This window comes from Alternaria infectoria, assembly GCF_024043175.1.
Source record: "Alternaria infectoria strain BMP 0036 chromosome Unknown scaffold_7, whole genome shotgun sequence".
NCBI classification, from domain to species: domain Eukaryota; kingdom Fungi; phylum Ascomycota; class Dothideomycetes; order Pleosporales; family Pleosporaceae; genus Alternaria; species Alternaria infectoria.
In genome coordinates, this window is record NW_026250696.1 from 1 (window position 1) to 21164 (window position 21164).

The 21164-nt window shown below is 52.0% G+C and overlaps 7 protein-coding genes across 7 annotated transcripts; 2 read left to right on the forward strand and 5 right to left on the reverse strand.

Annotated features, from left to right (window-relative positions):
- Positions 1-82: 82 nt before the first annotated feature.
- Positions 83-1028, reverse strand: J4E92_004879 (uncharacterized protein; the record flags this gene model as incomplete). The annotated part of the gene is made up of 1 exon (XM_051496267.1): positions 83-1028. A coding segment is annotated over one exon (946 nt), but the record flags the coding sequence as incomplete, so codon positions are not given.
- Positions 1029-2182: 1154 nt separating this feature from the next.
- Positions 2183-4414, reverse strand: J4E92_004880 (uncharacterized protein; the record flags this gene model as incomplete). Its single annotated transcript, XM_051496268.1, has 1 exon — positions 2183-4414. One exon carries the CDS (start codon positions 4412-4414, stop codon positions 2183-2185), a length of 2232 nt encoding a protein of 743 aa, XP_051352988.1.
- Positions 4415-5195: 781 nt separating this feature from the next.
- J4E92_004881 (uncharacterized protein) lies at positions 5196-6572 on the reverse strand (the record flags this gene model as incomplete). Its single annotated transcript, XM_051496269.1, has 3 exons — positions 5196-5816; positions 6075-6382; positions 6434-6572. The coding sequence occupies 3 exons, from the start codon at positions 6570-6572 to the stop codon at positions 5196-5198; spliced, it is 1068 nt and encodes a 355-aa protein (XP_051352989.1).
- Positions 6573-10096: 3524 nt separating this feature from the next.
- Positions 10097-11127, reverse strand: J4E92_004882 (uncharacterized protein; the record flags this gene model as incomplete). Its single annotated transcript, XM_051496270.1, has 2 exons — positions 10097-10980; positions 11073-11127. The coding sequence occupies 2 exons, from the start codon at positions 11125-11127 to the stop codon at positions 10097-10099; spliced, it is 939 nt and encodes a 312-aa protein (XP_051352990.1).
- A 626-nt stretch (positions 11128-11753) lies between these two features.
- J4E92_004883 (uncharacterized protein) lies at positions 11754-12390 on the forward strand (the record flags this gene model as incomplete). Its single annotated transcript, XM_051496271.1, has 2 exons — positions 11754-11816; positions 11956-12390. The coding sequence occupies 2 exons, from the start codon at positions 11754-11756 to the stop codon at positions 12388-12390; spliced, it is 498 nt and encodes a 165-aa protein (XP_051352991.1).
- An 812-nt stretch (positions 12391-13202) lies between these two features.
- On the reverse strand, positions 13203-16073 carry J4E92_004884 (uncharacterized protein; the record flags this gene model as incomplete). The annotated part of the gene is made up of 3 exons (XM_051496272.1): positions 13203-14870; positions 14917-15101; positions 15155-16073. 3 exons carry the CDS (start codon positions 16071-16073, stop codon positions 13203-13205), a joined length of 2772 nt encoding a protein of 923 aa, XP_051352992.1.
- A 2166-nt stretch (positions 16074-18239) lies between these two features.
- On the forward strand, positions 18240-18793 carry J4E92_004885 (uncharacterized protein; the record flags this gene model as incomplete). The annotated part of the gene is made up of 2 exons (XM_051496273.1): positions 18240-18246; positions 18315-18793. The coding sequence occupies 2 exons, from the start codon at positions 18240-18242 to the stop codon at positions 18791-18793; spliced, it is 486 nt and encodes a 161-aa protein (XP_051352993.1).
- Positions 18794-21164: the final 2371 nt, after the last annotated feature.

The following is a 21164-nucleotide window of genomic DNA, read 5'->3' on the forward strand; positions in this document are numbered from 1 at the left end:
CCACCCGCCCTAGCCTCCCCCGCACTCCCAAACTCATCCCAAAAGTCCTGTTTATCCTTCGCCGGCCCCGCTGGCGCCGCACCAAAGCTCTCCCAAAAGTCCTTGCGCTCAGGTTCGCGCTGACCCGACAAAGGAGCGCGCGAAGAAGAGGAAGAAGAAGAAGGATGTGCAGAGTCGCCTCCTTCGACGAAGCGGGAGAATTGCGTGTTTGCGTTTGCGACGCCGGATTGGAGGGTTTGGCCGAGGGTGCCGGCTGTGGTGCGGGCTTGGGTTGCGAGGTCTGCTTCTGCGAGCTGCGGGGGTGTTAGTTCGAGCTTTTGTGGTCTCTGGGGTTCTTGGGAGGATGGAAGATGTACCTTTGCCATACCAGGCTTCACCCAGCCTTCATACCCCGTTTTGCCTACTTTACTCACGCTTGCGCCTAGCCAGCCAAAGCCCTTGGTAAGCGCCGCAACAGGGTCTTTCTGGAAGTCGTCCAGGGCAGGAGGCGCACCGGGCTCATCGTCTTTCTTCCAGGCATCTGGCTCGCTGCCGAAGCCGCCGTATTTTCCGCCTTGATTAGGCGCAACGCCATCGGGTCTGCTGGCGTTCTCCTGGCCCATCTTAGCGAAGTAGGCTTCGTTTTTTACTTTCTGACTAGACATGGCGTTGGTGCCGAGGGCGGGGGAGCCCGAGCGCTGGAAGCCTGCGTCGTTGCTTCGTGTCTTTCCAAGGGGTGTCTGGCTTCGGCTTCCGGCTGCGCTGGCGCGTCCGCTCAAGGGCGCGCCCATACCCGCTGTAGATACATTGTCCTTCTTGGGTAACCGCTTGGGTAGGTTGGCCTTGTCAAACTCCCTGTCCTCGACCTTACAGCTGAGTCTCTCCTTCCACTCGTCGCCCGCTTCCGAATCATATCGCTCTGATATGGACGAGGCCTCGAATGTACGTCCGTCTTTCGTATTCGAAGGATGTGTGTTGAAGAAGTCTTGGAAGGGCTTATTGCCGCCGGCAGCCATGCGCACGAGTTCCGAGCCTTTGAAGGCGTCCATGGTGATACTGCGGATGAAGGAGATGTGCACACCTAGACCGCGGTGCACGCCCGAGCAGGAGAGGCACATGAATATACCGAGCTTGGGCGAAGCCTAGGAAAGTTCATCTTAGTAGGTGTAGTCGGTGATCGCGTGCGCAGGTGGAGGAAGGGCGGTTGCATACCCATTGTGGACTCGGCGCATTGCAGTCCACGCACTTGTTGTTGTCGTTGGTCTTTTGTATCTCGAGCAACTGCGTACGGAATTGATTAGCCTCTTTCATATGCGCATGCTCGACTCATCACCTGTGCTGCCTTCACGCTGCAATTGACCCCTAACGTCCCCCTCCTTCAGCTGTAGAAGGCGCAACGTACCTTACTCCGCGTCTCCGGATCTACCTCCCACATTTTACTCATGATGGGCAACCGAGAAACTGTGCGATCGTAGTGGAATAGAATGTGAGGTCTAGTCCCAGGCTGGGGGAACGTGGACGGGGTCGGTGTTGCGGTCGAGATTCAGGGTACGTGGGCCTAAGAACGCGTGGCGCGTGTGCAGTTGAGCCTCACAGGGATCTGCGTGATTTGGGTATCCACGCAGTCAAGTGCACCACGGCTGATGCTGTCGCTTTTGTCGCGACATCATTTCTATAACTTTTCGTCTGCCTCAGCGGACAACATATCATGCATATGTTGAAAATAATGGCACCGCAAAATCGTGGAATAGGCTACTTCGGTGATTTTCTTGTAACGATCTTGAGCAGCATGTACGCAGAAAGAGAATCAGCAGTCTGTATAGAAGAAGCAAAAACAAAGGTATCTTAGCAGTGTAGTGAGGGGCGCAATAAGTCTGCATTCAACTACACTTCTTATCCTCAACCAACTCCACGTTGCTGAATACATACGTCCTTGCATGCTACCTAATATCCTACCTGCACCTACAAGAAAAAAAAGCGATATATCCCTTCAGTCCCAAGAAACCACCTCCCTTACTCAAACTTCCCATCCACCGATCCCTCAATCCATCATCACCATCACATCAACACACATCCCTCCTGGCGGCCCCCTCGCCGCAAGATGCCAATCTCATCCTCGATATCCTGCCTCGTCAACGGGCGACCTCCGCCAGGTTGAGGACCCAAGGCTGGCGGCGCATCGTCATCATTGTCGTGATCGTTATCAGACTGTCCATCTGAAGTTGAATCCGTCATCGTCATCGTCATCCTCCTCCTCACTGTCATACTGATCTTCTGGGTTGAAATGAGGCATACCAGGCAACTTGAACATGCGCTCCTGAGCCATCATTGTTCTCATCTTTTCCTCGATTTCTTGTAGGGTCAGGTGGCTAGCGCTAGGTAGGGGTTCCATGGCTGGCGGCGGATCGTTGTCGTTGTCCTTGTTCGAGTCGTCTTCATCTTGCTCGGCATCGCTATCGTTCGACCCTTCTTCTCCATCTTCATCATCATCTTCTTCCTCATTTTCCTCATCCCCGCCCTCCGGTCTATAACCAGGCATACCAGGTAAATTCAAGATCAGTCCCTGACCCATCATGATCCTCATCTCATTCTCAATATCCTGCATGGTAAGCGGGCGGCCGGGGCCAAATTGAGTGTTCGAGCCTTCTTCTCCGTCTTCTCCATCCTCCTCATTATCGTCGTTTGTTGGCTGCATACTAGGCATACCCGGCATTCGTCCCTGAGCCGCAAGAATGCCCATTTCCTCCATGATGTCTTGCATATTCAGTGGTCGGCCACCAGCACTGGGATTAGGAGTCTCGTCGTCGTCGTCGTCGTCGTCGTCGTCGTCTTCGTCTTCCCACTCGTCCTCATCACTGTCTTCCCCGTCCTCATTGTCATCTTCCTCTTCCTCATCACCATCTACCTCTTCCTCATCATCATCTCCCCCTTCCTCTTCCTCATCACTATCCCATACATCGCCATTCAACTCATCCCCCCTATACGAGCTCCCAAACCGTGCCACCCACGGGTTCTCCCTCTCACCCTCAAAGTCCTCCAGAAGATGCACCCAGACATAGTCTTCTTCAATCTTGCTCGAAGCACCAACGCGCGTTTTGGTGTACCAACGTTCAGAGTCGCCTATAGTATCATGTTCCGACACAATCTTTACCCCCACCTGCGCAAACGCAGACTGGAGGGCAGCGATGCGGGTCTGGCACGGGAAAGTGCCTAGTTGCGGGTACCAGCCAAAGAACGTAATGATTTCGAGATCAGGGAGGAGAGTTTTTATAGCAGAGCCCAGGGTGAGCAAGACATCGAAGCAGGTTTCCGTCACGTCGTGATAACCCGTCTTGGTTGAGATGCGCAGGTTCTTGAGGTGCTTGGGCAGGTTCCCGAGGTTTCGTTGGAGCGACTCGGCGAGGAAGTCCTTGGTAACGGAACGACAATGAACTTTTTCGTAGAAGATGGACGTGGTCATTTGGAAAGTCTGCACGTTCTCCAAGCCGCGCAGTTGTTCAAGCGCGCCTGGGTTCACCACTAGACGGTCGTCGTCGATGGCCATGTTGTTGAGGGACGCACAGTGGTTTCCGATGGCTTCGAAGAGCGTTTGTACGTCTCTGTTGTGCTTCTTGATCGAACCCCCGCCGCCGCTGAACTCGTAGTCGAGTAATTTGAGGTTTTTGAGGCTTTTCAGCAAGCGGGCGAGATCGAATATGTCGGTGGTAGTATGAGAGATTTCCAAATGCTCCAGATTCGATCCTTCTTTTTCCAGTCGTGCCCAAACGAGGTTGATGGCTTCCAATTCGGCGTCCTCGTGTAGAGTGGGTGCCAGTAGATCGGACATGATCAGCGTTTTCATCTTCGGCAGCAGAAAAAGCGGAAGGAGGTTTACAACGTTCGCTCCGCCGTCGAGTATCACCTTCTGTAGGTTTGTGCCAATCTTACCGACCAGCGATTGCACGAACCACATGCCTTCAGATCCCCACCGCTTCGTGGAGATGCGAAGTTCCTTGACGTTCGGCGTAAACAACATGAACGTGCTGAGATACAGATCGCGTTCTGTACGAAGACGCATCCAGTTATTCACCTCCACCAATTTCCCAGTGAGAAAGGTAGCATGTCGTGGCCACGTTGCGGGGAAGGGAAATCCCACTTTCTCCTTGATTTGATCGAACTCGGCTTCCGTGATCAGACGGGGGAACTTGAAGGCACCTTCATCATGGATGGGACTGTTCCACTTGACGTGTTGAACGCATCGCTGGAGATTGGGATTCGATGCAAGCGCTCGGATGAACAACGACGCGTCCTGACGGTCAAGTACGTAACAGGAGTATATGATATCGTTGGCAATCGCATGCAGCTTTTTGTTTGTGTAACTGATGCTCCAGAGATCCTTGCGGTCGCGGAGCAACTCGACGATCTCGGCGAGGACTTCTGTTGGAAGTTTATCCATCCTGAGGGTTTGAAGGGGCAATGGTGAAAAGTAATGGGTTGACGAGATTGACTTTAAGGTGAACGTGTAAGATGCGACAGGTCGTGCTGGGTATCTCCTTTCTTAGCGCCTTGGCGGGACGCAATATGGCCAGGGTTGATGATTCGGATCGCCGTTGACAAATGAACAGCAGGAACGAAAATCCCAAAACACAAATTGACAAGTAATTTCTAAATTCAAGTATCGAGTGGTGATGCAGCTACTCGCATTCACGTACGCGTAGCAGTCCCATCTCTTCCAACTAAACTAATCTACCAGCAAATCCCTATTGCGACTCCGCCATCCCCATGCACCATGACGGTGTGACCCATTAGGTGTGCCAAGGTGTGTCCCTTTTCTGCCGAGTGCCGTGAGGCCTTTCTGATGTTGTTCTTCTCCCACACCCCCTAAATAAGTATATACATTGCCGCATAGCAGAGATCCAGCGAAGAAGGAGAAATAGTGTACACAGATGCTGGCGCCCATTAATGATGTGATCGAACCGGACAGGAGTGTCTCGAGTAGACGTGTGGCGTGGAGGCCCCAAAGACAGTAATGAAACAAACTAGACGGCCGTGCGTCGGTGCTATGGATTACGCCTGGTTATTTTGGATATGATGTTGTAGGTTCGTCAGTCGTAGCGCGGTGGTGACATCCAACTTTTCTGATGGTAGGTGTGCTCTGTGAATGTACGGAGTTTCTCCGGGTCGTGATGTAGTCGCACCCGTTATCGAGTCCGCAGATGGTGGTTCAAGCTCTTTCCCTAGTTGACGTTCGGATCCGGGTTTCGCACGTTCAATTGTCGTCCGTAGTCTCGGCTGTCATCGATGCTTCCAAGACTTTCCCGGCTGGCGTTCGCGCCATGGAAGGTCAAAACAGCGGTTGGGTTGAGTCGCGAGTCGACTAGGATAGGTTGACTTAATCGGCGGCTCGATGGTGTAACGGGCGTGATCGATTCCTCGTCGTGGCGGCTCCGTTGCGAACCGAAGTTTGTAACAAGCTGGGTCGGTGACTTTTCGCTACGTCCTCCTAGCAGGCCGGCTCTGCTCATGGTGCTCACATTGCGCGAGATCCCAGCGGAACCACCGTCATGTCCGCCGTTTTGCTCGTCTTGCTGCCTCTTCCTCCGCCAGAGGACGAACAGTACACCACCTACGATGGCTAACAAAGCTATGACACCGCCAGCAACACCACCGGCAATGGCGCCCACGTTGGGGCCGCTCTCATGACTGGTTTCCTCGGAGGCAGCCGCGGTCGGAGTGAAGACGACTGTTCTGGTAACGACACGACCGCTTTCGGTTAGGACGGTTGGCGTTGTGACAGGTGCCATGGCTGAGGTTGGTTCATCGTCGGCTTCGGATTGAGTCGCAGATGGCTTTTCGGTCTGTGTGATGTGTCAGCTATGTGCTACAGACAGGATTGAGAGCAAATACAGTAGAAGAAGAAGTAGAAGACGGTGCCGTGGTGACCAGAGAGATGACAGTCTCCGGGTCAGGCGTCACGGTGACTGGTGGCGGAGCCGGAGCAGACTACCACGAAGTCAAACACCGGTCGCACAATAGAGTACGCATAGAAAGCAAGAAAGCGAAGAGAAATCAAGAACAAAAAAAGACGCGCGCAAGACAGGAGGGGGAATACTAACAGTCGGAGCTTCTGTAGGTTTGTCTTTGGTCTTCGAAGGCTCGGCGGAGGACGTGGGTTCCGAGCCTCCAATGGTGCCGGATACCTTGCCGTCCATTTGGATGTACATGAACAGGTTGTTGTCCTTGTCGCCGCACTTTTCGGCCGGGAAGCCAGGGCAGTCCTTCTGGCAGTCGCTGATGTCGGCCGTCTCCCCGGGAGCGTAGTTTGAGCACCAGCAGTCGGTGTATTTTAGAACGGCGAAGGCATAGGTACCTTCCTCCTTGCAGTGGTTGGTGCAGTTGCCGTTGGATTGATATGGCCATGTGTCTAAGGATGTTAGTTGTGGAGCATGGAAGACAGTATTAACATGTCACTTACAGACGTCGTCATCGCTACCCGTGTTTAGACTGGAGCAATATGATTGCGTAAAGCCCTGTGCACTTGCGCGCTGGATGGACGATAGCAGAACAAAAAAGGCGAGGAAGCCCAGCAGCGTCGAGGCGAATCTATGCTCCATGGTGATGGATGTGTGAGGTTGTGGGTGGGGTGGTCGAGGTCGCTTGTATAGGCGCGGTCTTTGTGCGAAGGTCTTGACAATGCTGTTTGTCCCTCGGTAGTGAATGGGCGCTTGCGGCGATGGGGACTTGGAACAGCGATTGAACGCCTCCGACGTCGTGAACGGGCGATGAAGCTGGTGATGGAGGTTGGGAGGGCCTCGAGAGGATTCCAAGTGGGGTCGATGGGTGGAAGTGGTGTGAGGTGGTACGGGCCTGTCGCTGGCAGAGAAAAGCGCCGGCTCGGTGGGATCGGCTACTGGGGGTGGGCGCGAGATGTTGCTGGTATGCTTCACACTATCGTCAGCATCGCTGCCCGTGATGGATTGTCGGACGGGTGTCGCCGGTAGCACTGCTGGGTGTGGAGAGGGAAGAGGTTGATGGCGATGCGGCTGTTGAGGATGGGAGCTGGTGGAGCTGCAGGACTTACCAGCGCTAACAGAGGTCTGTGCTGGTGAATGGAGCACTTTCTGGCTAACTGATCTCTCCCGCTTTGGCCGTTAGTTCAAGAGTAGCCTCTTCCGCCTCTTCCGCACTGGCACTAGGTCTGACTCGAACCGCGGTACTCCCTGCACTGCCAACTCTGGGTTTTTGGTTGGCGCCCTGGGTGCTCCGCCGGCGTCGTGGGATGGCTGTGGGTGCTGAAACTCGACGAGGGAGTCGTGTGGTCAAACGTGAAGCACTCGGCCTATCTCGTGGGCATGACGTGCTCAACCTCGGACACCTCGCAGATCACGACTCTTTCGATCGCGATAACGCAGCGGACACGACACACAAGCCGTCGGTGATTCGCAAAGCCGTCTTGGTGCTGTCGCTGTGCTCCCGTGTCCAGTGCTACTAACGCGGACCCTTTCCCGGAACTGATATGTCTCGCGATAATCGATAAAGCGACCGTCCTGGGCAGTCCAACTACTTCTGATCTGTACCAAACACCACACAAACGAATGTATAAGCGCACTTTCGATAACGAGCGTATGAAGAGAAAAGGGAGAGAATGTAATGGTTGGGTGCACAGCGCGGGACTTGCTGCATGTTTTGTCTTTTGATGCATGCTGATCCTCTGGCACGGGGCATACTAAACACCTCGGTGGCGTCGTATCGGACGCCTCCCTGTCGCTTACACCCAACCCAACCTGCAGCGACATCATCGCTACCTGCAGCCTGCAGTAAACAACATAAGCAGGTGTCCGCGCTATGTACCTGTTGTACCTGCAGCCCTGCTTACTGGCCGCTCTGCTATAGTCCAGGGTACAAGAAAGGCCATCCCCTCCGTGTACCTCCCACCCGCACCCTGTGTACAACCTGCAGAATTCATGCCTCTACCTGTGCGACCTTCCAAAACCAAGTTGAGGCTTGCCATCCCATGAAATGCGCAACCTTGGAAGGCGCTTGGGCGCGCATGACAAAAAGCGCCGGCGCCCTCACGCCGTCGTCTAGCAACGGCGTTAAGCCTCATCGCTCCCTCACCACTCAAGCGGCGCGCGAAGAGCACGGCGACGCGCCCGCGAATCGAAACGTGTCAGTCAACGGCACCTCTACGACCCGACAACCAGTCTGCACGCCTGCATCTTCAATCAACATGAAGTCGCTTCCCCCTCGGAAGCTCACTCACCCTATCTCTCCTCATCTCTTTTACGAACCCTCCACTTCAGCCTAAACCCTCCGAGAATTGCCCAACACCACAGTAACCACACAAACACGCGCGCCGACCTTTAGCCAAACACTTCGACGGCCCTACCCACCGCAGCGAAGATGCCGGCCAAGCACCCGCAAGCCACCGCTTGACCACGCGTCTTAGCCCACGCCAGTCCCAAAACACGCCAAACCTGCTCAATCTCGCTAACCGGGCACCGCGCGCTCGCGTCTGTCTCCTGAAAAAGGGCTATGACGCATGCATGGCCAGCCACCACCAGCCCAGTCCAGAAGGAGCACCCCTGGGTATCGATAGTGCGATCGACAGGGGAGCAGGGTAAGCCGTTGCTGCGCATTTTGTATTAAAACTGGAGCGCAGGCCTGGCATGTGCGGCTCGTCAAGGGGCGCAGATGAAGATGTTCACTCGCTCCAAACCTGGTGCTGCAATCCATTTCGTCATTCCGCGGGACCAAAGTTGGTAACGAGTGGGTTTTATTCGTGGATGCCTTGATGTGCGGCTGGCATCACTGGGTAGGATCGATGTGCTGGCATGTTGATCCGTGGGGAAGTGTGAGATTTTCTTTGATGTGCTGACGACGAGATGGGTTCCCGCTCAGGGTCGATGATCTCACACTCAAAATACACCTAGTCGACGATCCGATGCTTGGATGTTGGGGCGCGATGCTTACTGAGAGATTGACTGCTATATTCGTCCGTCCGCCTTTACGCCCAAGGCTCGAGGCGGAGGTAGGTCCTTGGATGAGTCTCTCAACGTTTGGTGAGATTGCAGCACTGATACTTGATGATCTCTCTCGATGATACTTTTTGCTTTTGCTCAGCCACTACAGCCTTGACACAAGGTTCATTCCGTTTTGAGCTATCGAACCTGGTCCAAAAGTCGTTGAGATTCGATTTCGATTCCCGGTGCTATAGTGCTCCGAGGTATGGAGTGGGCCGCGCGCTATACAACAGCTGGGATACTTAGTGCTGCCCGAGCGTGCCTGCACACCTCCGTGTCAGCCTGGTCCAGCATCACAAGGACTGTGACCAGGCGTGGTATACATGTTTGTTTTCAGGAAAATGTCGAAAAGGCTGAAGCTCTAGGTAGGAATGCAACTGTTTGGCATCAGACGCTGACAGAGAGGCTTGCCTATGTACGCGATATCTTACACGCAACATAGATGTATACATTGTGCCACGTCCTCTCTGAATCATACTCAGCACTCCTCGGAACAGACGTATACATCATCTTTTATCATGCATATATTGCATCATACATTATACTCAGACGCATACATACCCTTCTATTGCGTCAGTCTACGAACCCGCGGAGACCAAGTACAGCCTCATCATTATCACATACGCTACTGTTGAGCCGGGCTCTCATCCAAGCTTCTGTCGCTGATCCGAAAGCTTCCATGTACACGACACTCGTGCAGATGGCTTCGCGGATTGACAGGCGCAGCGTATATCTCCAGGGTCGCTTTGCCTAGTTATCTGCGGTAGGAATATTAGCATTGAAGACCTGAGCAGTTATGCACGAGTAAGGAGAACCAAGAGAAAGCAATACAACCTTACATGGCCGGGTCACGTACGCTTCAGATGCAATTTCATGTGAGAAGTACCAGTCTCACTACTCTATTTGACAAAGACACTCGTTCTGAAAGGGTTGTCCGCATTACCTAAAGACGCTTTGACGAATACATCACCGTTAGACGAAGGCGAATGTGACCACAAGATCTATTGAATACCTCCACGGTACTGTTAGAGAACACCACCCATAAGATCAAGCACCCTTGTGGCAGGCAAAACCGGTCTTCAAATTTCACGTCTACCAGTCTCTACATCTCCACCCTACAACTTACTCTTCTTCCCGCCCTTAACCCCCGTAACACTCTCCCCACTAAGCATGAAATCAGGATACTCGAACCCACCCGCAAAGCCCGCGGTATGCCACGCGCCACCATCCACAACAAGCGTCTCGCCGTTAACAAAGTTACCCGCATCCGAGAACAGATAGATAGTCGCATCAGCAATCTCCTTGACAGCTCCAAAGCGACCAGATGGCACGGCCTTCGCCACCTTACTCTTAGCATCCGACTTGGACAACCTCGCCATACCCTCAGTCTCAGCAATGGGTCCAGGAGCAATGATGTTGGATGTGATGCCACGAGGGCCTTGCTCAATAGCAACAGACATAGCCATGGCGTCTACACCTGCTTTCGCGACGGAGACGTGAGACTGCATCGGTGTACCTGTGTAATGCAGTGTAGCGCTCACAAAGATGATACGCCCACCCGTCCCCTTAGCCGGCAGCGTCGTCCCATCCGTCCTATACCTCTCCGCCGATTCCTTAAGATACGGCAGCGTCGCTTTAACCGTATTATAACTCCCCAGCACATCGATATCGATAACGCTCTTCATCGCATTCGGACTGATCTGGTCGATGGTCGCGAGGAAATTGCCGGCTGCGCCTGCGATGACAAAGTCCAGGCTGCCGAGTTCGCGGGCGCACCGGTCGGCGGCTTCTTGCAAGAGTTCGGGTTTGCGCACGTCGATGGCGCCGATGCCGAGGACGCGGGCGCCGGGGCGCGCGGTTGCGATGTCTTTGGCCATGTTTTCGGTTTTCTCGATGTTGCGCCCGATTATGCAGGCGTTTGCGCCCAGGGCGACCATGGCGCGGACTTGGGCGGAGCAGATTGTGCCGGCGCCGCCGGTGCAGAAGACGACTTTGTTGTCTGGGGTGGTTGTTAGCTTTGATGGAGAGGTTGGGCTGTTTGAGCAGTGGTTATAGGCCAAGTCTGCCTGTCCACGCCTACGTGAGACATACCAAAGATGCCATCCCTCCAGACATTGCTCATAAACTGGTACTTCTCCATAGGCATCGTGCGCGGTGTTTTCCAGGCAGGTTCTGTGCTATCGGGGTCGTTGGACTGGAAGCGTGCAGGACTGGCGGTGGTGAGTGAGCAGGTGACGACGTTGGGAGTTATCGTCCGAGCGGATGTACAAATATGGAGTGGAGTATAAGTAGCTGAGGTTGCTCACGTCGTGTGAAAGTTACGGCCGCAAGCCCCGGCTGATGCGTGCAGGATACGCGTTGGTGTTGTAAGCCGAGGTACGACTGGCGAGATTACTCTCTTGATGCTTGCGATCCGCCCTGGGCGATACATTGCGCGCATCGAATGCATTTCATAGGTTTGGAAGACTGTGAAACGTGTGTACGGTAAAGAGCGTCCTGATAATAAATCAACATCTTTCTTTCTATAGGGCGTGTGGCCTATGATTACTGATTGACATGTGCTCTTCTCCGCATTCTGGAAGGGAAAGCTTGGGCCATCCCGATTTCTCCGAAAGATGACAGCCTGCTCCGGATGATGCCCGCAGCATCTCCGCAATCTTGCAAGCGCTGCATGCACGTCAACCTGCATTGCCAACAGATAACTCCACGACAAAGAACCCGCGCGATAGACAGAGCAATTCGTTCTCGCAAAAACCTCACGGTACCATCACAATGGCCGCCCAAACAGTCTCAATATGTAAATTCGTCGGAACAATCACCCTGGGAATCGCAACTGTAAGTCAACCACCCGCCACTTCACTTCTCCAAGCTCCCCGCTTGAAAGCTATCAGAGCTCCAACCCACGCCTCCCTATACCAAACCCCCCGGCACAAACCCCAGAAGACACTGTTCAGATAACTAACACTCCCCTCAGGGCGTCTCAGCAACCGTCTCGACCATCGCCCTCCCCTCCCTCCTCGCCCTCCCCACCGCCATAAACGCCCGCACCTCCCTAATCTACCTCACCACCAAATCCACAAACCTATCCTCCTACCTCCGCCACATAACAACCTTCACCCTCTTCTCCGCCTACTGTCTCTCGCCCGCCCGCTTCCGCCACCCGTATCTGCTGTACACATCTATTTTCTCGTTTGTGTCTGGACCCGGTGTCGACTATGCGGTTGGTCTGACCGAGGGCGGGAACGAGAAGAGGCAGGTTATGGAGTTGGAGGCGCAGGGCGATGAGGTCAATGGCGAGCAGGTGCGCTTGGCGGTGGAGCGGAAGCAGGTGGTTGAGTGGGTTAAGACGGGGTTGGCGGGCGTGGCGTTTGCGATGCAGGTTGTTGGGCTGTGGGGGGATGGCGCGTAGAGGGGAATTATGTGATGATGGTGGATGGAAGAGCGTAGGAGTCTGTGTGTAGGATCATGGTGGCTGTGGGAGGTGGGTGGTGGATATACGATACTGGTGTTCCTTGTGTTTGGAGTAGGAGATGCGGATTGCTGTTGGTGTACTGTATGGTTTTGACTCTCCTTTCCTCGTTTGCGTGCTGGATACATACACAGTTTTGTTAGCGACTACTATTATATCCCTCTCAATTCCTCTTAACAGACAAACATTGCAATGTGCACTGGAAGAGCGTGAATGATTGCAGCGTGTCAGAGGCATCGAGTTAGAGATATCGAGTGGACGACCGGGTTGATCACGTAAACCATAAACTAGAGGCAAAGGTATGCTGGTATCTTGAATGTGATTTATGTTGCTATGACTGAGTACGTAAGAAAGATGGCTAGATTATGAGAAACTTTTGCGCAGGATGGACTGAACCCAGAGAGTGGGCTCAAAGTCACTTGCTGAATAGAACCAAAGAACTCGCAAAAATAATTGCTGCTGTCGCTGAGAGAAGACATCGTGAACGCGGGAAGAAAAGCAAGAAGCACACGCCCTAAATGATACTTTGCATACGCCTGCACGGCGATCGCGGCGTGATTCCAATGTGAAAGGCTACCATGCAGCATGGCTCCGAATTTTGTCTAACAGAGAGTCTGAAGTAGAAAAAGGATGAAATGTAGCCACGACCATCCCGTTGTCGCGTAGACACATTGCCGAATGCGTGGGAACCTTGGTTGACGAGTAGATGATCAAGAGTTGGTCCTGGAGGGTATAGCCAAGATACGTGGACTTCACTCCAGCTTCATCCGCTTGGAAGAAGTCTCAATTCCTCGCTTCGGCTTATGCTTGGTAGATCCATTTTGATCGCTGTTCTTCTCGAGATTGACCGCTTTTGTGTAGAGCGCTTGTAGATCGATGTCCTGGTCCTTGGCATCAGAGAATCTCTCAATAGGAACGAGAGCTGTCTCATTATCTGATTTGATGGTATTAGGGAGGAGTTTCTGAAGCTGAAGAGCCTTGTCTTCAAGGGTGGGGATCAGCTCTTTTAGATCAGCGCGTATAGCCTCGCCAACCGGCGTCATAGGATAGTCGATGGGAGCTTGCTCTCGAAGAATGTTGCTGAAATGATCCATTAGGGCGCTGATGTCTCCGAAATGTTTGTCGATAACCCGGTTCATGTTGGTAACGACCTCTTGCTCGAAGTACTCAATGGTGCGGTCCACGAAATGGTCCCCAGGCTTGATCATCAGGTCTGCCAAAAGTGCTTTTTGGAACTTGCCAACTGGTATTGCCCACTTCTGCTTCGTTTTAGTTCCAGCTCGCTTGGGTTGATGAAGCGGAGGGAGCGAGTTGAAGACCTGGTCGAAGATACCGTCGGTGATGCAGGAGACAAGGCTGTTACTGCGCTCATCTTCCATAGTGGCCCAGTACAGAGAACCCTTCGCAGTCTTATCAATCTCTTCTGTAAGAGCTTTCATCTTGATTCCCAGTTTTGCACGCATCTTCTGCATCTTGCTTTTTGCTTTCTCGATAATCAGTATGTTCGCGGCGGAGTCGTCTACTTCCGTCATTGATTTCTGATAAATTAGATCGATAGCGTCCCGTAAAGCCTTCTTGAGAGGTTGTGTCTGTTCATTGTACGTGAGACACCAGTTCCGGAATCCCGGGGCAAGGGTAGTGGCAAGGTGCTTATTCCAATCGCACCCACCTTTGAGGTGTATGGACTGAGAGACACCTGGACGAATCGTTCCCCGAGATCGAAGCACCAATTTGAAAGTGGTGGTGGGAATGATGGACCAACGCTTCACCAAGACAGTATCGACCTCCTTTTTATAGCCTTTCACGTCAACTCGGACTTTGACGATACTGTCTTTGAAAACCTTATGGGTGACCGCCTTTGCTTGGTTTATCAAATCGACCAAGAGAGGTCCACGGAGCTTGTCGAACTCGTCAGCGATCGTACGAAACCCGGCATCGCGGTCCGACTGCGTCGATACCCTTCTTACTTTCTCCACGAAAGCAGGAACTCCGGCTCTGATATGAGTATCAACGTCGCTTAAGTTCTGCTGAGCTGGAAGATTGAACAGAAACTGACGCAGACCTGGGATACCGGTATCGTTGGGTTGCAGAGCAGGCTGGTCCTTGAACATGATTTTGGGCGACTTGATCCATGACATGTAGTCAGCGGCGGAGATGTGGAAAACGCCAACATCATCGCTATCAGACCGGCCCCCAAGTTTTGCAGCAAGCTCGGTCGAGATGTCTTGCGCACGCTCCCGGATCTTCGTAAGCTTCAAGCGACGTTCAACATACTGCTTGTATCTCGACATGAGCATTACAGTTTCATCGTCGCCTTGTTCGTCTGCAGCCGCTGCCTCGTTGTCTGCTTCTTGCATAAGCCTTTTCAGCTCGTCGTAGAGTGATCCGGTACATTGATTGAGCTGATTGTCCGATATAGACTCCAGGTGTTAGCAAAGTGTTGCGTAGCGTGGGCCAAGAACTTACATCAATTTTGGTAGCTACAACTTTGACGTTCGATGGACCATGATGAAGAATACCCGATCGTGTGGTTTGAATGATAGCATCGTCGGTCGTGATCCGAATCGTGTCAGCCAAAACGATCTCAACATCGACGGTCGCTTTAATCTCCTCAGCGTGTCGAGTTCTTGACAAGTTGGTATCGCCCGATCCTATCAATCTGTTAGTAGACTGGACAGTTGACATCTTGTGAGTGAATACGTACCGGGAAGATCGATGATCTCGAGACCTTGCTGGAGAAGTTCGTGCTGCAAGCGAATAGTGACGGAGTCTACCAAAGGCCAAAGACATGGCTCGCCCTTGATCTTAGTAAGAAATGGCTTAATTTTCCTCATCAACTCCGTTGCGTTGCCAGCGGGGACGCCATGCACCCCATTGGAGTCAGAATCGTACTTGCGCATGGCTTCGCTACATTTTGCCTGGCATATACTCATAAACTCGCCTTCTTCGTAGGCACTCGTACTCCAACTGTCCTTAAACTGCTCTCTTGAACCGAAGATAGTCAGGAAAACGTCTTCTGCTGTGTCTTTCATGCGGCGATCAAGCTCGTCCTGTTGAAATGACTTCTCGCGAGGGCCTTCCTCGTCATCTGAGTCGTCGAGATCGTCATAGTATTGCGTGTAGGATTTGATGTGCTCTTTGAGCATCTCTTCCATCTTTTCCCTGTTCAAGAACTTGATCTCGGCGTAAAATATTTGGTCGCCGGCTTCGTTATTGGGGTATTGAGCATACCTGACGATAGCGCTGGTACAAGCCGCTCCATCTGCTCCGGTCAAGGAAAGACCATCAATGCCGAATAGCGCGTTGATAAGCAAGCTTTTGCCGGCACCTTGAGCGCCCAGAAGAGCTACCTTGATGGGGGGCTTCTTCTCGATTTGCTGAACTTTTGTAATGGCCTTCAAAAGGTGCTCAAGCTCTCGATCGTCCTTGGGCAGCCCTTTCATGGCACTCTGTACAAGTTCGGCGATTTCTTTCAGTGTGACCTGAACGCTTGTCTTGTCGAGGATCCACCAATCGTGGTCTGCCTTCTGCTCTTGGGTAGCATCATACTTTGGTACGCTCTTGATTTCCAGAAAGCGTTTCGAGAACTGGGCGGAGGTGAGTAGCATGGGTTCGGACGCCATGGTGAAGATTGAAGCAATGCTTGGACGTGGAGGGAATTCAGCGAATGGGTGCAGTCATCCTTTGGCAGATGTCGTGGACCAGACAGCAAGGTTGGGGTGATGAAAGGCTGATGGAGGAAAGAGGAAGCTGAAACCTCGAAGGGATTGCTTATATACCTGTCGTAGAGCTAGCAGTCAGGCCAGCTGGTAAAGGAGCAGAGCGTGAACTGGAGTCCTCGGGTGATAGACGAGATACCAAAAGATACGTGGACCATTGCGACACTTGTCCGAGAAGTGGCAAAAGGTGATAGAACGCCATTCGATAGCATGCATTCAGATACGGAGAGTAAATGCCTGGTGAGAGACGCGATCATGCTGTGCGAACGCGCCGCAGTGGTGGTCAGGTAAAGTGACATTGATGCCAGAGCGAAGTGTCGGCCTTTCTTGTCAGTCCCTCCGAAGCTCTATGTATAGCTTAAGTACACAAAGAACATCTGCACGGTGAGTTGGGATGGCTTCATTTTTCGCCATCATGGCGGGAGTATAGCACATGGGAGATGTTCCAGTCGGGTTCAACAATTGCAGTCGTGGCAACAGCATGTTTGAGCGTAGTGACACGTGTCGGTACTTATGAATTGCCAAGGTTCTTGATGATAGTAGGTAACCTAGAGATCAGTGCTGATTTGGTACAAGAGCAAGTCGAAAGCCATAGGCGCAAGCTGGACACGCGCACCTCGCGACGCGTCTGACCGCGGGATAAACGATTATCCAAGGAGGACAGGAAGATGCCAGAGACAACTGCTGCGGCAGTCGTGTGCTGAGCTCGGTAGCGGCATATATACCCGCGATAGCATATTGCGAACAGGAGTGTGTGTTCAGCGTCGGGGAGGAGCGGAGTTTCCAGCGTCCGCGCCAGATGCCTTAGCGCGATCATGTGATAGGCTAGTTCACATGTGGAAACCACCCACGGGCCGCCTGCAGCAAACACTCTGAACACCCTCGTACATTTCTTTACTGTGGCATTTCTTCGCTTTCCTAACTCCTAGTATCTTGTGGGTATAAGATACCCTGGAGGTAGTCGTAGGTTTTCGCGTAAGCCCCAGAATTTAGCGCGAACTATCTTCCACCGTGACGTCCACATCGGCCCTTCACTTCATGTTCTGCAATCTCAATACCTTTGTATGCTTTTGAGCAACGAAGCGCAATCTATGACACGATATCTCTTCGTGTTCCGTGCGCGTCTTGGAGCCTGTTAGATGCTGTCACAACGGCTATATACCACCTGGGCAGTGTCTGCACCAGCTCAACCTTGGAAGCTTCGAAGACCTCGGGAGTTCGTCTGATCTTCAGTTTCGGTGTAAGCCGGATGCATTTATACTTCCATGCGCGTTCATTCCATATCAGCTAAACTATCTCAAGCCTAGTCGGCGGGACGTGACGAGCACGAACGTGACAGGCACGGCACGAACGTGACAGGCACGGCGCGAACGTGGCCTGCACGGCGCTAACGTGGCATGCAAGAGGTCTTCTAAAACGCGACGCGTCGCGCCTGCGATGTGGTGGGTATGTCGTCGTCGTCCCTCAGGCGTACCCTTCGAACACAACGTGAATTCCTACAAAGACATCTATCCATGAGCAAGCATGGCGCATATGGTACCCAGTTCTTATTTTGCAAGCACTCTTCCTTCGGAGGTTGTTAGGGCTCGCGAACACTCCCACGCAGCACGCGACAGCATCATGAGCTCGCCTCCATGCTCACGTTCTTCAAGCCCAGGCTTGAACGACTACGCCGGCGAAGTTGTTCCTGGAAGCGGCCGATGCCTCAAATGTAACGCCCAGGGACATTGGGTCAAGGATTGTCCATTGGCAACTTGCTTCCATTGTCGAGAGAAGGGCCACATCATGGATGACTGCCCGGACAAGGCCAAGATACAGTGTTACGGATGCAGCGGCTTCGGACATCTTCGCAAAGAATGTACGAAGAATGGATATGATACGCGCGGCACCGCGATGCGAGAAGAATTGCTTGAGACGCGTCAAACGCTACAAGATACGCAACAACAGCTGCAGCGCGCCCTGTATGAGATCGGTCAGCTACGCGAAGATCTACGAGTAGCAAAGACTCAGCACGAAGGCTGGCGTGCGTTCACAGCGAGTATCAACACGGACCCTTACACAATTCTCAAGATGCAAGGTCTACACAAAAGTAACCTACCCGTTGGGAGCTTATCTGTCATGCTACGGTACTAATGCAACGAACAGACTTGCGATACACTCAACTTCGCGAGGTTGACCCGAGTGCAGCGAAGGCGCAAATGGAAGTCTATGAACGATACGTGCAGGATCGTTTCGCTGTAAAGCCATATGACATATGCCCCACCGTAAACATGCTCGTAAACGAAATCGACTTCATTGAGATCAAGGAACCCGACGGTGACCTGCGATGGAGATATGATGCAGCCCTCACTCTTGCAAGGCATATGTATCAACCACTGCTTAAGTACGGCTTCGGCAGGACTCCATTGGACAACCCCACGTGCGTGGCACTGCAACAAGCCGATATCCAACTGGATCACATCATCAGCGATATGCATGAAAATTTCGGAGACGAAGTGGATTTGAGAGAAGTTCATAATTGGATGGTGGCAAATCAGAATATCCTTAAGCAACGTCAAGGTATCACGGAATACTACCCGGGTAGCATATGGCAGCTAGAACTGCGTCTTGGACGGGCCGGGTAGTTCAATGAATAGATGAGCTCAAGCCTTCGAAGAAATAGGTCGCGATGGTATTCTCGATATGCACCAGGCACACTTTTTCTGTACTGCTAGTCTTGGAGATGACTTTTCATGTAAGCTTTCCTGGCATCTTACACACTGATAGTCCTTATCCACGATGCGTTTGAGTGTTCCTCGTACAGATATAAAACTGAACAGATCTGCAGCCTACACTAAGATGAATACATGCAAATCAGATAGCCTAAAGTCAATATAGGCTTTAGAGTTTCAGATTTGCCTTTGAATGGAATGACTGCACAAGGATGTCTTGGAACTAGAGCTATCCAGGCCTGGTCTTCGTCAAGGATGGGTCGTCTCATCACTGCGCATCATTACTGTAATGAGAATGACCTAGAGCCCGTTGGAAGGGAGCTTGTTCCTAAAGTCAACACGTAATCGGAGCGACCCTTTCGAGATGCGCGACACTGGATTGGTTGTTGTTGAGGGGTCTGTTGGGGATGGGTTCCTGGTACGTTCCCCGCTAATGGTTCTCAACCCACTGCCACATATATAATGCTTCGATACCCCGCGACTCGCTCAGACTGTCTCAATACTTTTATTAACTGCCCTCCATCAGTATACCTTTTCACAGCTCCTGCCTCAACGCCAACGACCTACGCAGACACTTGAGCAGCACGACCATGTCGACCAATGCGGACAAGAAGATGGGGACGGTAGAAAAAGAGTGGGAAAGGAAGTGCGATGATCTAGAGAATAGAATCAGAGGGGTTGAACGAGACTATGACGCGCTAGAGACAAGTCACAGGATGTTAAAAAAGGAGACCACGGGAGAAAAGAGTCTAAAGAAGAAGGTCTGTATGTTGGAGGACAAGTATGAGGATTTGGAGGAGAGTTATGGGACGTTGGAGATGAATTTCAAGGAGTTGAAGGCAACAGTTCAGAGGTTGCTGGATGAAAGGGAGACCTAGAGACCTTGATTTACCGGTAAATTTCTTCCTACCTGTTATCAAGGTACCAACTTACAAGAGCGACAGATTCAGCATGCATTGTCTTCAACACCCCCGTTCCAAACCCAGAAGAAACGCGACTCCGCTATCCAAGATTCAATACCCGCGTACAAACAGCAGCCATTGCGGCTTAAACAAGAAGACGAAAAACCATTCCACGCGTAAAACTTCGCGATGTATGGGCGTTACGCATATCTCAGCAAACATGCGACGGTTCCAGTCGGAGAGGCTTCCACAAGCTCATCAGAATGGAAAAGAGTACAGCAAAGAAACTTGGTGAAATGAAGAAGACCAAGACTTTCACGTTTACTACGTCATGCCAGTATCACAAGCAATACCATCTTTACAACTCGCTTTCTTACCCCAGGAAATGTCCGATACCTTGCTTGATCTAAAAGCTTACCTAAACAACTGCGTCGAGAATGCAGTAGAAGCAAGCAGTGAGACCATGAACACCGACGAGCGCTACATACTGTCCAGGTGAAGCCGACCCACCACCACTCCACCCACCCAATCCCCTCTTCTTTCACTATCATTATATCTCATTCAATCCTAAGATTAGTCATCAAATACATTTCAAGGGCATGTGGTCTAGACTCAACAGAACAGAGTATGGCAAGGCGCCCGTACGCGGTTGTACTGGCTTAAAGGCGAGCGAGCTTGCAGGGAGACGCGGATTCGAGTTTCGCCATGTCCAATCTATTATCTTTCTTTTTGCTGCTCTTTTTGCTCTGGCAATAGTACTGTTTGCAAACTTGCTTGGGAAGGTATCTTTTTGCCAAAGTTGTGGTGACGTAGAAGTCTACTTCACCTCGGCGTGCGATGCGCGAGTCGCTACTTTGGGACTAGGAGACGACAAAATCTTTTCGCGTTAGAGATTCCATGGATATAACGTAGGTTGAAGTATACGTTATCTCATATACTACTTGTTCGTTGACATGCAATGGTGTGTATGCAGCAAAAGGCGATACAGCTTCCGTCATCTCCTAGTGAAGCGTCTTCCTCTCAAGCCAAACCGCCAACCTACCGCTTGTCCGCATCTCCGCTACCGATACCTTGACTCTTTGTTACTGCAACACTTAATCTCACTTCTACAACGTGCCTATATAAACGAAGGCTATGCGCTTAGTAACGGCTACCTTGAATGGCCTATTATCTTCCTCTTTGGTATCTTCGCTCTCTTTCTTCTCTTCCGCACGGTAAGTCAGTGCACCTAATAACTTATCTATGTCGATCTCCTCTATATAGCCAGTCTGTCTACCTAATAAATAATTAATGTCGATTAGCTCTACATAGCCCAATGCAAGTTCGATTGTGAACTCAATATGCCTAGCGTGATACTGGAAGCAACTGCGGCAGAGACGTTT